The sequence below is a fragment of the Podarcis vaucheri genome, assembly GCF_965113315.1.
Source record: "Podarcis vaucheri genome assembly, chromosome: 7".
Classification (NCBI taxonomy): domain Eukaryota; kingdom Metazoa; phylum Chordata; class Lepidosauria; order Squamata; family Lacertidae; genus Podarcis; species Podarcis vaucheri.
In genome coordinates, this window is record NC_138765.1 from 24818326 (window position 1) to 24830933 (window position 12608).

Sequence of the window (12608 nt, forward strand, 5' to 3'; positions counted from 1 at the left end):
AAGAAGAGCTCCACCAGACCAAATGCCACATGACGTCACAAATAAGTCTCAGCAACCTCACCTGAAGCAATAGTTGCCACAGTTCATAAACACAAGCAAGCCAGGTGGAACAGTGAGACCACCCAGGCCCACCTTCAGTAGCTCAAGAACTACTCTGGCAAGCCCTGTGGTTCCTGCTCATCATACACGTTGCATCATAACAAAGGACAACCCGACAGCCCTCCATCTCCTATGACAACACATCTCCTCATGCAACAATGACCAATGTCAACTACTGATGCCCTACTCCTTCAAACTCATCCACCACACTCATGTAACATCATGAGGTTGGCAGTTGTTGCAAGTTGTGCATAGGGAACCAAAGTATATCCCAAGGAAGACTCCAACAGGGGCTGCTTCACCACACAGCTGTCAGAATGGAGAGGGAGTCAGGCAGGTGCTCTTTGTGAGCTTGGCTAGGAAGAATTATTGCTGGGCTCCTCGTTCCCAAAACGGGCACCGTCGATGGCTACTGTCTATGAAAGTTATAAGCCTGAGGCGAAGTCGCCATCTTTGAGCTCACCCATCCCACGACAGACACCACCAATAATCATTCCCTATGGCAGCTATCAGAATGGAAGAAACAGAGAGCCAGGGCCTCTGCATCAGCCTAAGGGGACGTCACCATCACCAGGCTCACCTGTTCCAGAAAAGACACCACCAACAGCCAATCCCTATGGCAAATGCCAGAACGGGATGGACAGGGAGCCAGGCCCAATCCATGAGTCTGTGTGGAAGCAACCGGCATTGGGTTACTGCATAGAACGGCTTCGATCACTGATAGTTCCACCTCATAGTTATCAGGTGGGTGTGGAGAAAGATCCAGGTCTTATCCATGAGCCTGTATGGAACCAAGCACCAATGGACTCCTCTGGAACACAACCAGTTCCACCTGTGGTCATTCCACCACGCAGGTGTCGGAAGTGGGTGGATACACCTCTGGGCCCTCTCCACGAGCCCATCTGGACTCAACCATCCTTGGGTTCTTCCCTCTTCCTGCAGGCTCCAGCAGTGCCCATTGACTTTGGCAGCTCTCACAACTGGAAACGGACACAGTACAGCCACCTCTATGCACCAGGCTCCTCACAACCAGGACAGACTCCATCAATTGCTTCTGTATCTGGCAGCTGTCAGAAGGGGAAGGAAAGAGCATTAGGGCCACTTCACGAACCTCTTTGGGACCAACCGTCACTGGGCTCTTCCCTCCTACTGCAGACTCCGCCAGAACCCATTGACTTTGGCAGCTCTCACAAGTGGAATGGGAGACTGCAGGACCCGCCATACGCAGCTGACTCCTCTCAGAAAGATCTGGTTCCTTCAGTGGCTATTGCACATGGCAGCCGCCAGAAGTGGAGGGAGAGGCAGCTGGGCCCACTTCATGAGCCGCTCTGGGACCAGCCGCCACTGGGCTCCTCCTTCCTACTTCAGACTCCACCAGAGCCCATTGAATTTGACGATTATCACCATGGGTGGTGAGACTGCCTGACTATGTCAATGGACCTGGCTCCTCGCAACCAGAGCAGACTTCACCAGGGACCATTCCACACTGCAGGTGTCACCTGGGCCCACTCCATGAGCCTCCCTGGTGTCGGCTGCCTCTGGGCTCCTCCTGCCTAGAACGGGCTTCATCTGTGGGTGTCATACCTGGTAAAGGTCAGGAGGTAGAGGGTGGACATTGGGGACCTCTCCATGAACCTCTCTGGGAGTAACATTGGGATTCTCTTTTCTAGAATGGACTCCACGAGTGAGCATTTCAGCTGCGAGCCAACGGAATGGAAGGGAGAGAACCTAGAACTTCTCCACAAACCTGGCTGGAACCAGAACCTGTGGGACTGCTTGCTCCTAGAACCAGCTCCATCAATGCCTATTCCATCTGGTGCCTTTAAAAACAATGAACATACCTGAGCCTTGCAGTTGCTTGTTTCGTACTTTCTTCCATTGTGCCTTCTTTTTGTGTCATGCTTATTAGATTTTAACCTATCCTAGCCTGCCAAGTGCTAGACATGAAGAGCTGTTGCCAGTCCATGTAGAGAACACTGAGGGTAAATGGACCAAATGCTCTGATTCAGTAGGCAGCTTCCTATGTGCCTTCTGATTCAGTAGGCAGCTTCCTATGTGCCTATGTGCACCTGCCCTGCCCCCCCATTTCTTCTGTCCTGGCAAACTGAGCAGCACTAGGCATCTGGATCTAGTCAGCATCTGGTTTCCCACAATGCCCCTCAAGTGTCACTCTAAGGAATTGTGGGAAATTCAAAGGCAATCTGCCATCTTACATGGTGCATCAAAACCATCCCCTATGACAACACACCTCCTCATGCAACAATGACCAATGTCAACAAAAACTACTGATGCCCAGGGCCCTTCCCACTCATCAGCCACACTCACACGACATCACAGTGTTGACAGTTGTTGTAAAGCCTGCATAGAGAATCGCAATAAATCCCAGAACAGACTCCACTAGGGGCTGTTCCTCAGAGCCATTTGCAAAAGGGAAGGAAAGACAGACAGTTCCTCTTCAAGAGCCTGGCTTGGTCTGTCATTAGGCTCCTTCCTCCCAGAAGAGACACCATAATTGGTGACAGCTCCCCACAGCAGCTGTCAGAAGGGGATGAACAAGGAGCTAAGCCCTCTTCAGGAACCCGTCCGGGAACAACCACCACTGGGTTCCTCCCGCACAGAACTAATTTCACCGGTGGTTATTCCACCACCCAGTAGCCAAAATGGAAGGGCAGAAGAGCTGGACCCTTTCCACGAGTCTATCTTGGACCAACAGCCATTGAGCTCCTCGTTTAGGGAGCAGACGCCTTCAGTTGTCACTGCACCTGAAGGTCACCAAAAGGTTTCTCTCCATGAACCTGCCTCAGAGCAACCACTGAATCCAGCCTGCCCCCTGCCTGCCCCTCTCCATGAATCCTGCTTGGACCAGCAGTCACTGGGTTCTTCCTTCACAGCACATCCACCATCAGATGGAGGCAATCAGCAGGGGAACGAGAGATACCCAGGCCCTCCACGTGAACATGCCTGGAAGAAGCCACCTTCAGGGTCCATTCCAGCCTGCAGTGCTCAGACTGTATTAGCGGCCATTCCCCCAGGTGGTTTGCGGAAGAGACAAATGGATCCTTTACAGAAGACCACCTTGGGCCAACAGCCATTGTGTTCCTCCCCACCAGAGCGTGCTCAGTCAGTGGCCATTGCTCCTGGCACCAGCCAGAAGGCAAAAGTGCCACAGCTAAGTCTACTTCATGAGAGTGTCTGGGAGGAAGTACCAGGAGGAAGCACCCACTTCCTGCAGACTGCAGTCGAGACCATTCCACCTGACAGCTACCAGGAAGGAATGGAGAAGCAGGAGGACCTTCCCCATGCACCAAGCTCCTTCCAACTAGATCAGACACCATTGGTGGCCCCTGCACCTGTCAGCTACCAACAAGAGAAGGAGGGACACCCACACCCCCTCCAGGCTCCTGCTTGGTTTCGGCTGAACAGAGAGACGGGCCCGATCCATGAACCTGCCTGGGACTAACTGCTATGGGTCTCCTTCTCCTTCCTCAATGTAGCTCCACAGGTGGGCCTTGGCCCAAAGTGAAGGGAGAGAAAACAAGACCTTCTTCATCAGTCTAGCTGGGACCAGTAACTGAAGTCTCCTCCTTGAACTAGTTCCATCAGTGGCCATTCTATCTGGTCTTTTTTTTTTTTAATGAACATACCTGAGCATGGCATATGCTTGCTACCTATTGTCTCCACTGTTCCTTCTTTCTACACCACATTTATCAGATTGCAAAGCATTCCATTGGAGGCTTTTTGTTGCTTTGTTTTAGTATTTTATTTCTTTTTTCTTAAAAAAAAAAGCACAATTGTTCTATCAATCTTGCTCCAGCAGTTTAGGAGATGAACCGTCAGGCTAACTGCTGTACAACACGTAGCAAAATTTTAAGAGCAGGAATAGTACGTAATTTGAAAACAAGGAATAATATCTGAATGAACCGTAAGTAGCATCACCAGTGTCCTCTTAAGACATAATGTCAGGCTCCAAGGAATCGGTTTCTTTCCCCCTTGGCAGTAGATAAGCAGAACAAAGTGAACTGGGTCTTCTTACCAGTTAGAATTAATAATTACAGCAAGGGATAATGAATGTCTTCCTCTAAGAATGGTGGTGATTTCAATTAAGGCTACACTCCCCCCCCCCATTCCTCTCAATCCACGTCGCTCCTACATCTGGTAACCTGAGCTTGTAATCGCTGCGCTTTCTGTTTAGTAACTTTCTCAGCTCTCCTAGAAGGTGGGCAGGGGGGGAAGGGGGATGCTGTCCAGAGAATGTGAATCTGTTAACCCTCTCTCTTCCACTGTTTCTTCTCCTAGCTGTTCCTCATCCAGTATTTCCCAGCTTTCCCTTCTGAACTATGCTCCTCTGCAAACCACTGTTCTAAATCTATACTGTTCTCCTGCTCCTGGGGAGATTCAGGGCCAGGCGTAGGAGGTGGCGGCACCCACCATTCCTCCTCATTGTAGCCCTCCTCAGCACAGTCCCTGACACATAGAATCATAGAATCATAGAATCATAGAATCATAGAGTTGGAAGAGACCACAAGGGCCATCGAGTCCAACCCCCTGCCAAGCAGGAAACTCCATCAGAGCACTCCTGACATATGGTTGTCAAGCCTCTGCTTAAAGACCTCCAAAGTAGGAGACTCCACCACACTCCTTGGCAGCAAATTCCACTGTCGAACAGCTCTTACTGTCAGGAAGTTCTTCCTAATGTTTAGGTGGAATCTTCTTTCTTGTAGTTTGGATCCATTGCTCCGTGTCCGCTTCTCTGGAGCAGCAGAAAACAACCTTTCTCCCTCCTCTATGTGACATCCTTTTATATATTTGAACATGGCTATCATATCACCCCTTAACCTCCTCTTCTGCAGGCTAAACATGCCCAGCTCCCTTAGCCGTTCCTCATAAGGCATCGTTTCCAGGCCTTTGACCATTTTGGTTGCCCTCCTCTGGACACGTTCCAGTTTGTCAGTGTCCCTCTTGAATTGTGGTGCCCAGAACTGGACACAGTACTCCAGGTGTGGTCTGACCAGAGCAGAATACAGTGGCACTATTACTTCCCTTGATCTAGATGCTATACTCCTATTGATGCAGCCCAGAATTGCATTGGCTTTTTTAGCTGCCGCGTCACACTGTTGGCTCATGTCAAGTTTGTGGTCAACCAAGACTCCTAGATCCTTTTCACATGTACTGCTCTCAAGCCAGGTGTCACCCATCTTGTATTTGTGCCTCTCATTTTTTTTGCCCAAGTGCAATACTTTACATTTCTCCCTGTTAAAATTCATCTTGTTTGTTTTTGCCCAATTCTCTAATCTGTCAAGGTCGTTTTGAAGTGTGATCCTGTCCTCTGGGGTGTTAGCCACCCCTCCCAGTTTGGTGTCATCTGCAAATTTGATCAGGATGCCCTTGAGATATAACGGAGGTGTGTATTGAAGGGTCATTTGTAAGGTTTCCAGCATCTTGATGGTCTCCTTCAATGAGGTATGTTGCACTGGGATTCCATATGTGGTGGTGCCAAGTCCCCAGAGGCAACTAATGTTTCTCCCTAAACAATATCTGTTGCTTGGTGCTTTGATTTGCAGGCAAATATCCCAGGTTCAGTCCCTAGCATCTCCAGATCACACTGGGAAACACCCATGTCTCAGACCCCAGAGAACTGTTGCCAGTCAAGTGTAGATGGATGGATTAGTGGTCAGATGTGCTATAAGGCAGCTTCCTATATTTGGGAATCACCCAGGGCATGATTCTCATTAATAGATTTTTTGACAGACTTTGTCATCTTCTCTATAGTCTCTCTGTCCTTCTTTAGTATGACTGTTTATTACACTCGTTAGTCCCAAATGAAAGTCCTAAAGTGACTTGACGAGATAAAATCCAATAGTTAAAAACAAGAAAAGCTGAAGAAGAAAACAGTATAACATAAAATGCCTAAAATGCTCAACTAGAAACATAAGAAGTCCTGCCCACCTCATTAAAATATGAGCACCACCGTAGAGGTTAGCTTGGTTACAAAAGGCTTGAGTAAGTAATAAGACCATAGCTTGAAAACCGATAATGATGTTTTGAGGCATGTTTCCCTGTGGGGAGCACTCCACAGATGAGGGTCTACCACTGAAAAGGCCCCTTCTCACATGGCTACTGGCTACACCTTCCTTGGGTTAGGCATTTAGAGAAGGAGATCTTTGACTTTTGTCCATATTCCATTAAAGAGTATGCCATGACCCAGCTGGACCTCAACCCAAAGAAGTTCTCCAAGGAAACAACCAGTGTTAGCGGCCACCAATGAGAATACCCTCAAAAGTAGGAGGCATAAGTGGCTCTCTACCCTGCTTCAAGATCCATGCTTTGGTTCTGGATCCCTCAGCATTGGCCCCAGGTATCCATAGGAGGCAGGAGAAGGCAACCAGGAGCCCAGAGTTGGTGGTGTAGTACCCAGTTCAAGGACTCTCTTCCTACAATCCTACTCAGGAGGAGTAGGATCAGGCATGGGAGCTTGTAATGGATTGAGACCAAATTTCGGGCCAGGATGGAGTGAAGAAGTCAGCTGTCATATGAATCCTTCAGTAGGAGGAGTGGCTTCATAGTTCTATGCAATACTGTGCATAAATCACACACTGTGAACACAGAAGGTCCATTACTTTTGGTCATATGCATTCCTTGAAGCAGCAGTAGGTTAAAGTATACCAGTGTATCAACCATCAAATTAGAGGATACATGGTTTGTTTAGTTCCAATTTATGCTTTTGTATTACACAGAGAAACAAAAATGCCACATGGAGTGGTGTCAGTTATCATGGGACACAAAAACCCCTCAGCCACTTAACCACAACATTATGCAACCCTACATAAAGCAATATTTATCACAGCTAGGCCTGAACAACCTGGCAGGCCCACTACAAACATCTGCCACACCCGTTTGCATCCCCCCCTATAGCTTAGGACTCTAAGCAGCAATGACATTTTAATGCTTCCCAATGCCCCTGAGCAAGGAATTGTGGGAAAGTCGAAGGGTGGCTAGACCCAGCCGCTCAGGGCCCTGCCAGCTCAGCCAAATAGGCCTTTCTTGATCCACAGAAGGAGGATGTCCACCAGAAGATACTTCAAGCCCACAGCTGGACTTGACCACAGCTACCACCACCAATGGCCTAGGCTTGGGGAAATGGTCATGGCGATGATCATAATGGCCAACTGCTAGCCAATAATTCCCCTTGTAAGCCATGTGGTTCCTCTTCATCTTACATGGCACATCATATCAAAAGGCAGCCCTCCATCTCCCATGACAACATGTCTCCTCATGCAGCAATGACCAATGCCACCAGACACTACTAATGCCCAAATCCTTCACACTCAAATGACATCACAATGTTGGCAGTTGTTGCAAGCTTTGCACAGAGAATCACAATAAATACCAGCGCATACTCCACCAGTGGCCATTCCACAGTGCTGCTGTCAAAAGGGAGGGAGGGACAGACAGTTCCTCTTTGAGAACCTGGCTTGGTGCCTCCCTCCCAGAAGAGACACCATCCTTGGTGACAGCTCCCCATCACAGTGGCTGGAAGGGGATGAACAAGGAGCCTGGCCCTCTCCATGAACCTGTCTGGAAACAACCGTCACTGGGCTCTTCCCCACTGGAAAATGTGCCATCAGTTATTGTTCCTCCTCATGGCTATCCAAGGGGGATGAGACAAGAGATAGGTCTTCTCCATGAGGCTGTCCAGGAGCATCCAACTCAGGACTCCTTTGAGCCAGACTGGATCCCAACAGTGGTCATTCCTCCACGCAGAGGTCAGAAGGGGATGGACAGACAGGTGGGTCCCCTCCATGAGTCTGTCTGGGAGCAACAACCATTGGACTCCTGCCCTATACAGAAAATTCCACCAGTGGAATTGCCATTGAGGTCCTCCTACAGAGCACAAACTCCATCAGTTGCCACTGCACATGGAAGCCACCAGAAAGGAAGCGGGAGATACCCAGGCCCTCTCCACGAACCTGTTTGGGAGCAACCACCATTGGGCTATTCATCTCCAGAATCCATTACACCGTGCAATCATCAGACAGGGAGTGATAAGTTGCCAGACCCGCTGCATAAGTCTGCCTTGGACAAACAGGCATTGGGTTCTTCATTCACAGCTCAGTCTCCATCAGTGGCTGTTGAACATGGAAGCTGTCAGAAGGTGAAGAGGAAGTATCCGGGTCCTCTCCACGAACCTGTCTGGGAGCAAACAGATGAAGGGTCCTCTTTCCTAGAGCAAGTTCCATTAGCGGCCATTCCACAAGGCAGTTACAAGGAGGAGAGACGGCTGGACCCTCTCCATAAACCCACCTTGCCCCAACAGCCATTGCATCACTCCATCCCAGAACATACTCGATCAGTGGCCGTTGCCCCTAGCACCTGCCAAAAGGGAGGAAAGACACACCTAGGCCCACTTCATGAGACTGTCTGGGAGGAGATACCATTGGGAGTCACTCCCTTATGGCAGAGTCCACTAGTGATCATTCCACCTGACAATTATCAGAAGGGGATGGAGAAACAGGCAGACATTCTCCATAAGCCAAGCTCTTCCCGATCAGAGAAGACTCCATCAGCGGCCACTGCACCTGACAGCGGTCAGAAAGAGAAGGGGAGAAACTTCAACCCTCTCCAGGCACCTGTCTGGTTCCGATTGAACAGAAACCCAACCCCTCTTCATGAGCCTGTCTGGGATTAACTGCCATTGGGGTCCTCCTTCCAAGAATGAGTGGCCATTCTGGAAGTTGCCAGAATAGGAGGAAGAGACAACTGGACCTTCTCCATGAACTTTGCTGGGACCAGGTTCTGTGGGGTTCTTTTCTCCTACAGCCAATTCCATCTGTGAACATTCCATTTGGTCCTTTGAAAATATGAACATACCTGAGCCCTGTGTTGTCTTGTTCATCATGCCCCATACATTAGATTTTTATAAGACCAGCAGTTTATCATTTTATTAAGTGCCTTGGAACATGTAGTAGAATTTTGAATGCAACAAGACTCATAAATAATGTGACCAAAGCAAAGCATCAGCAGTATCCCTGGTGCCCTCCCAAGAGAGGAGGGCATTGGTGGATACTGATAGTCTCTAGAATCCTGGTGGTCTCCTTCACTGCAGACCTCTTGGATACCATCTGCAGCATCAAGTCTCCAGAGGTAACAAAAATCTTCCCCCAAAGCAATCCCTGAAGTTTAGTGGTAGAGTTCATACTTTGCTTGCAAAAGGTCCCAGTTTCAGTCTCCAACATTTGCAGGTAGGACACACAGAGAGAGACACTAGCCTCACCACATATGAAAAATTCTTCTTAAAACCCTTCTTAAAATTGTTAAGCATATTGGGAAATGAGTTATAATGAAATGAAGAAGATGTTTAAAATAACCTTTGTTAAGAAACCAGAAGCTTTTCTGCTAGGCATTACAGGAGTGGATTCACCAAGAATTTGTTTATGTAGCCAACTACAGCCGCATGAACATTATAAGCACAACATTGGAAAGAAGAAAGTGTCCCAGCTAAAGAAGATTGGCAAGTTATATTAACGGAATATGCTGAAATGGCAAAATTGACAATGAAATTAAGAGGAAGAGATGACAACAAATTTAAGGAAGAATGGAAGGGCTTTATTGCATACATACAGAAGCAATGTACACAGTTAATACATTAGCAGGGTTTTAAGATTACTTGTAATTTTATTATGAATGGACAATAAGTAATTCAAATGGTTAAAATTTCACAATGGGCATGTACTACATTGATATACAATGGAACCAAGCAGGGGAATAGGGGGAAGTCAAACTGTTTTGCTTTGATTTTTTTATTGTTTTGTTTTATTTTATTTTTGTTATTGTTGGAAAATTAATAAAATGTTATGGGGGCAGGGGAAAGAGAGTGTTGCTCCAAGTTCAGACTGTGTGGCTTTCACAAGCCACTCTTGAGTTCCTATACCAATAATCTAGGAACTTTCAGCAATGTAACTAAGCCAAGTTTTACTTTACATTTCTGAATGCTGTATGGAAAAGCACATGAACAAGACCTTTGAACAGTTTGTAAGTAAAACAAATTTAAACATGTGTGTGTGTGTGTGTGTGTGTGTGTGTGTGTGAGAGAGAGAGAGAGAGAGAGAGAGAGAGAGAGAGAGAGAGAGAGACTACTAGCCACTGCAGACAATTCTGCAAGGAGATAGTATTACAGGTCCTCTCTTCTGTACTTTCTTATCAGGGATGTTGCAGTGCTCTTAAAGGACTTGGACAGGCTCGTGACACAAATGTCCATATATTGCTTTATATGTATATATGCCTTTGACAAAATCAAGACAGCAGGTTCCTAGGGCCCCACTAGCACTTCACATTGCAGTGACAAACTGCCTGGTAAGGAAAATATATATTCTAATAATTTATTGAACTCTTCCCCATCCCATCTTTATTCCCACAACTACCCAGTGAGGTAGGTTAGTTAGGCAGAGCAACACTGACTGGCCCAAGATCACCCAGTGAGTTTCATAGCTGAGTCGGGATTCAAACTGGCCCTGCATGGGCATTGGCACCAGGCAATATCATCCCTTACATATATCCTGGAGCATCTCATGCATGCAAAATGTGTGTATACGACTCTGTCCCAGCCAACATGGCCAATAGTGGGGAATGATGGGAGTTGTAGTCCAATGGCAACTGGGTGGCCACAGGTTCTCCTGTCCTGCTTGAAAGGTAATCACCAGCACTTAGCCAAATTATGCCTCCTCCATAGTGTTGTAAATGAGCAGTTAAGGGGCCTGCGCTCCCTCTGTAACATGAGCACTGCTCCCCAGCAATTGTAGATAGGATCTCAGCCTTGCCTGTTGGTTAACTGACTTTGAACCAATGCACTGAGTTATTTAAACAAGTTCCACCTGTGGACTAGATGACTCTTGGGGTCGCTTCTGACTCTGCAATTCTTTGATCCCAAGGCCCTCAGAGAAGGAGGTCTGAGGATCCCAAAGAGACAGTTTTGAGCACAAAATAATGCACGGTTTAACAAAAAAGGCAAGCACTCTTTGCTAGAAGGAAATGTCATCTTTAATATTTTATTCTTCATCAAGTCTTGGCAACGTGGGATCTTCTCATTCATTGTAGTGTCTTCCTGCAGGGGCCGGCCCTACCATTTGGCAGAGTGCCTTAGGCAACAGATGCCAATTCTCCTGAATTCTGGGCTGCTGTTCTCCTTTGTTGGAGGAGCTGCTTGTGCCATGTGACCCATCCTATACTTGCTAATCTAGCCTATTCCTCTCTTTTGGGGGACATTATCCTTTTGCCATGCTTTTGTACATTTCAGCTACCAGTCCTTGCAGTCCATTCATGACAGGAAACATTTGCTTGTCTCATTTTTTAGCCCGCCTGGAAAACTCCAGGGAACCTGCAACCCTCAAGATGTTGATAGACTACAGCTCCCATCATCATGCCTGCTGCAGCTGTTGGTTGTTGGGAGTCCCACACAATCTGGAGTCCCCGTTTTGACAGCATTTGGGATACATTTCTGTCTACAGTTTTGCTTGCCTCAACTCATATTGCAGAGTTGCAAAAAGGTTCAGGAAAGGGCAACCAAGATGGAGTGGAATGTTGGAAAAATCAGGGCAGACACAAGGAAACTTCTTCATGCCGCCCAAAGTTAAATTATAGAGCTTGCTCGTGCAGAAGGGCAGTGATGGTCACCACTTTGGAAACCAAATTTGGACTTTAGAATATCATCAGAAAAATCCATGGGAGGTAAGATTAGGTCACCAGATTTTTTTCAATGAATCCGGGGGCACCTTTCAACTTCAATGGATTTTGTATGGGGACTGATTTGTAAATCTGGGGACTGTCCCCAGGAAACGGGGACGTCTGGCAACCTTAAGGTAAGACTATCAGTGGCTACTAGCTCTAAAGGCTATGCTCTCTCTTCCATGGTCGGAGGCATTAATGCTTCTTAATACCAGTTTCTGGAAACCACAGAGGGGAGGGGCTGCCATTGTCACCGGGTCCTCCTTGTGGGCTCGCAGCAGGTTTCTGGTTGGATGTTGGACTAGACGGGCCATTGTCCTGACCCAGAGGCTCTTCTTACCTTCTTATGGCATATTGCAAACTAGTTTCTTGCCCTTGTGTTAGCGGTGTGCTTTCAAGGAGGTTTTCAAACAAGGGGTGGGGACAGCGGCGTAGCGTGGGGGGCTGTGCAGGGGGGGCCGCCCGCACCGGGCGCAACATCTGGGGGTTAGGGTTAGGGGGCACAAATTACTTGCCTTGCCCCGGGTGCTGACAACCCACGCTACGCCACTGGGTGGGGAGCAATCTCGCCCCCACCTCCTGCAGCCTAAACGTGCGGAACACCACCTCCTCCTCCTCCTTGCACATTGTTCACAACGAGCTCGATCCTTTTCCTTTCCAAACCCCTCCCCCTTCCCCCCTAACCTGCCTCCAAGTAAAGCGCGCTGGGAGTTGGTGTGCGTCGGGGGCACATCCTGGCCACTAGCCGCTGACTCAGTCCTCCGCTAGAGGGCGCCACAGCCCCTCTCCCT

At 48.1% G+C, this 12608-nt stretch overlaps 1 protein-coding gene across 2 annotated transcripts; it reads left to right on the top strand.

Annotated features, from left to right (window-relative positions):
- Window positions 1-46: 46 nt before the first annotated feature.
- LOC309535958 (uncharacterized protein) lies at window positions 47-3770 on the top strand. 2 transcript variants are annotated; one of them, XM_082229479.1, is made up of 3 exons: window positions 47-843; window positions 1042-2111; window positions 2143-3770. In XM_082229479.1, exon 3 carries the CDS (start codon window positions 2648-2650, stop codon window positions 3557-3559), a length of 912 nt encoding a protein of 303 aa, XP_082085605.1. In that variant the 5' UTR covers window positions 47-843; window positions 1042-2111; window positions 2143-2647; the 3' UTR covers window positions 3560-3770. The 2 variants fall into 2 exon arrangements, with proteins under 2 accessions (XP_082085605.1, XP_082085604.1); XM_082229478.1 differs by having other exon boundaries at window positions 64-2111.
- Window positions 3771-12608: the final 8838 nt, after the last annotated feature.